The sequence below is a fragment of the Cibotium barometz genome, chromosome 58 (assembly GCF_041138505.1).
Source record: "Cibotium barometz isolate CiBa-2024 chromosome 58, ASM4113850v1, whole genome shotgun sequence".
Classification (NCBI taxonomy): Eukaryota; Viridiplantae; Streptophyta; class Polypodiopsida; order Cyatheales; family Cibotiaceae; genus Cibotium; species Cibotium barometz.
The window spans coordinates 28,535,216-28,539,843 of record NC_141103.1 but is presented as its reverse complement, the minus strand read 5'-3'; the positions used below and the strand labels follow the sequence as shown (position 1 = coordinate 28,539,843).

Here is a 4,628-nt window from a genome sequence, read left to right as displayed (position 1 = left end):
TCCTTAGGTGTGAACACCCCCCTTGTATGTGGATAAGATAAGATAAGTGTGCCACATGTCATTAGTGTGTGAGTGTGTGTGTGTGTGTGTGTGTGTGTCTTATGTATGTGTGTGTTGTATTGACGTGTGTCCTATGTATGTGTAAAAAGATAAGGCTATTCTAAAGCCTACAAAAGCATTGTACTTGGTGAACTTAAATTACTTCAATCATATCAAAAGCATTGTACTTGGTGAACTTAAATTACTTCAATCATATCAAAAGTATCATCATTCAGTCGTGCATATCTCTCTCTCTCTATGTGTGTGTGTGTGTGTGTGTGTGTGTGTGTGTGTGTGTGTGTGTGTGCACATGCACACCATGGAGCGATTTCATCTACCTCAACTCTAGCCTATGTTCTGTGTAAACATGATGCCTACAAGGTGCATTATTCCTAGCTGGGATCGCGCGATTCCTACCTAGTAGCACGAGTTTCCTATGCAAAATGCCATTTTTAAATCCTTCATGTCCTAATTACCCCTAGATAGTTAATCTAATCCTAATATATAAAAAGAAAATTTGTCTTTTTAAACTTTTAATGAATTAAGGAATGCATTATTTACCTAATTATGCCAAGATTGAAATATTAATTAATCCCTATGACTTAAAATAATAATAAAAACCAAAATTTGCAAGATGAAGTTTGAATCAATGGATGAATTACTTGTTATCCACAATTGTAAGGTCCTTTTGATGCTCCTCATTGCTCCAATTCTCCAATGCTCCAACCAAATACAAAATAACCAAAACATAAATATTAGACTAAAAATCTGATGGATTTGCACTCCTACTACCCAATAATGCTTTTGATGCCACTAAGCAAGAAAATTGTAGAACTCAATTGTGATATGTTTTCTCATTATTCAAAATGTCTTATATACATGTCATGATATTTACAATGTTATTTTACCCTTTTCCCTACAAAACACCCATTTACGACCTTTGAACTCATGAAGCATACCCAAATAATAGAGATCATCCAGGTCCCAAAGGCACATGCTATCCCTCAATGACACAACATCCATTACTAGAAATTGTAAAATATATAGGAATTAGAAAGTGCAACAAAAGAAAGTATACAAACTATCTATGAAAAATAGGATGTAATTAATTCTAACATGGGTTTAGGGCTATTATAAAATGATCCCCAAGGAAACAAATGTGCATACAAAATGGTCCACAAAACAACAAAATGTGTTAGGGTATATTTTTACTTATAAAACATAAATCCACAACAAGACAACATAATATTCATGTAAAATGATCCACAAGAGATCCAAATGTGTTGCCTAAGTTTTTAAAATTTAATTATTTACAAACCAACTTACAAGAGCTTTGGACGCATACAAAAAGAAGTTAGGCTGCACACAACTGACCCACAAAAGATCAACATGTGCTGTAGATTTTTTAAATTAAATTACACAAAATGACTATTCATAATAGTTTTAAAAATATATAACTAATAATGTCCTAAAATAAAACTTGCATAATCTAAGATTTGAATAGTTAATGCTAACTCATAATAAAGCTCCCAAAGTTTTTAACACTTGCAAAAGAAAGTGAGATATTTTTTTTAGGAATGTTAATTGATCACAATGCGAGATTTTATTTGAATACTACTTAAAGGAGAAGCAGCAAGAAGCAAAGGATCAAGGGAATCTAAGTTTCTTTCTACATTGTGAGGCTACTACTTCGCCCTGAGTCCTAACTATCACAAGATCTAACAATGGGCAAGGTTTGTGGTTGAGGACTTACAATACTACTACTCCACTGCAACCTCTCCCCAACCAACCACCTTGAGTAGAACTATAAAAATCTTGATTAAGAAAGGCATTTAATTACCTACTACTACTCCACTGCAACCTCTCCCCAACCACCTTGAGTAGAACTATAAAAATCTTGATTAAGAAAGGCATTTAATTACCTACTTATCCCCTCTTTTCCATAGTGGTAAGTGGTTAGGTCTTACCCAAATTAAACTAGGGTTTAATGAGTGAGGACTTGCAATACCACTCCTTCATTGCATGCTCTAACCTCTTGCAAATTAGACTCTTAGAATTATTTCTTAGGTGCACCCATAAGTTATAACCCACACCCACACAATCTCTCTCTCTCTCTAATCAAGTGGGTGTGGGCCTCTGTGATATGAGCTTGTGGTGAACCATTCAATTATTGTGATTGTCTATGTAATGCAAGTAAGTAAGGCCCATGTGCCTTACTAGGAAACCTAGGTAGGTAATGCTCCACCCTGTTGTGTAAGTAGGTAAGGCCCCCTAGTAAACCTTCATTGTTGGTGCAAGGAATTGACTTCACAAAAACTCTCCTCTCATTCATCCACGACTTTAACTATAGGAGCGTCTTGTTTTTTTTTAAACCTACTACACTCACACCATGTGGGGGCTCTTGCCTGGCACACCCTGACAACATTGAAGAAGCATGGGATAGAAGGATGGGGGACCGCCTAGGCAAGAAATTTTATTTCTATACCTAGGGACAAATGGTAGGCAAGAAATTTTATTAGAAAAGGAACTACTTTCTATACCCAACCCCTACCTTCATTTTTTTATAAAATCATTGGAAACCCACGCACCCACAACACACACGTAGCGTATTGAGGGTTTGCAGCTGGTCTGCCTTTTGGCATGGCGATGGTGGCCAGCAGTGAAGAGCATAGCAAGTCTACAGAGAAGGGTTGGCACTCGTTAAGCGTGGACATACAGGAACGCATCCTGCTGCACTTGCCCACCAGCGCTGCCGTGAAGGCGGCGTGTGTGTGCAAGCAGTGGCTTTCCACCATCAGCTCCCCCCGCTTCACAGCCCAATGGACCCAGCTCTCCACAGGCAAGCAGCCATGGTTCTTCCTCTGGGGCATCAACGAGCTCGTCCCCACCCGTAGTGCCGCTTTCACATTCGATCCCTTGGTCGGTCACTGGTTCCGCCTCAGACTGCCCCGCCCTCCTGACTTCAACCGAGCCTCCTTCAGTGGCACTAATGGGCTCTTGTGTGCCTTCCATGGAGCTAAGGTATGTTATGCCCGCATCCCTCCTAAATGGTTGTGGAAAGAAACTCCACCTTCTCTCTCCATCAGATGCTCTGCCCTCATTGGCTTCTTTCACAACCCTGTTTCATGTTCATTCAAATTTATCCTCGTCGGTGGCGTCGTGGACGAAGATCAAGATCAATGCATGGTTGAGATGTATGACTCATGCTCAAACGCATGGGAACTATGCCCCCCCATGCCGGAACCGAGGTTTTATGAGTGTCTATCCTCTCACTGGATGTGTTCTGCAGTTCTAGGCCATAAGATGTTTGTCGCCGACATCCACTCTGGTGAGGTCATCAATTTTGACATAGATAAGAAGGTCTGGAGCAAGCTGCAGCTATTGAAGGTGCCCTATATGGTGTACTTGTACATCACAGCATGTGGGCAAGGGCTTTATGCTGCGGGTGTATGCTGTAGAGGGTCTAGGGAATGCCTTAAACTGTTTAAGGTTGATGAGGTTACCATGGAATGTGAAGAGGTGAGTGTGATGCCACAAAGCCTTTTCTCCCTTTTTCAAAATGAGCATGAGCAGAAAGAGGCTACCCTGAGATGTGTGGGTGCTGGAAATCTGGTGTATGTGTACAGTGAGTTACATTACAAGGGCTATCCGGTCTGCATGTGTGACTTGAGTGGTGGAGGATACAAATGGAAGCAACTTCCATCTCTCCCGCATCCGCCTCGTTTTGACAAGGTCATGTGCCACAGCACCCTTGTGACACCCAGGTCTTGTTTGGGGTCTCTATAACCTGAGGCATGATCCTCTAGGTGGCAAACACCTCGTAGAGCCTATGCCTTCAGGGGATGGATGATGTGAAGGGTATGATGGATGGATGGATGAGGCATGTACAAGATTAAAGGGCCAAAGGAGATGCCTGCAAAGCCAGTGTTATAAAAGTGTGATGACATGTATAAATGTATATGTCACTATCCACCTCTTGCAAATGGTATATGCAAAAGTTCCACTATCAATATTGAGCACCCATAAGTGGAGTTTCTGAGTAGGATGCCAAAGCACATCCCAAAGGAGACAATAAGGTGGTTTTTAATACTCAACTACAACCATTACACCTTATCTCAAATAATGTATTTTGGTTTATTGTCTTGTGGATGACTTGCCACCATGAGGTTATAAATTGCACTTTCTTATAAGGTGAATTTAGGCATGTTCTTGGATTCATCTAGGTATATATATATTACCTCAACCTCTTACAAAATACTGAGCTACAATTTTAACACCTTATTAAACTTGTTATTCCTCACATAACTTGTGTTATTATCTATCTAGTTGTCCTTGCTTATCTATATTAGAGTCCGTGTTGAAGTTGTGATTTGGATTACCGGTCATATGTGGTTCGATAAATAGCCTTTTTGCTTATTTTGATGTGATTATAAAATGTTTTAATGTATTTTCCGTAGTTACTATCTTGATAAGAAAAATAAATATTTTAATATTATTTTATGTATTTTTAGTAGTTCAATTGTGCGTGTTATAGCTTACAAATTTTTAAATATTATTATGCTAGTCTAAGGAGTAGTGACTTGTAGTCT

General features: G+C 39.5%; 1 protein-coding gene across 1 annotated transcript; it reads left to right on the top strand.

The window, feature by feature from the left end:
- Positions 1 to 2,616: 2,616 nt before the first annotated feature.
- Positions 2,617 to 4,159, top strand: LOC147606110 (F-box/kelch-repeat protein At3g24760-like). Its single transcript, XM_086792809.1, has one exon. It carries the CDS (start codon positions 2,680 to 2,682, stop codon positions 3,823 to 3,825), a length of 1,146 nt encoding a protein of 381 aa, XP_086648935.1. The 5' UTR covers positions 2,617 to 2,679; the 3' UTR covers positions 3,826 to 4,159.
- Positions 4,160 to 4,628: the final 469 nt, after the last annotated feature.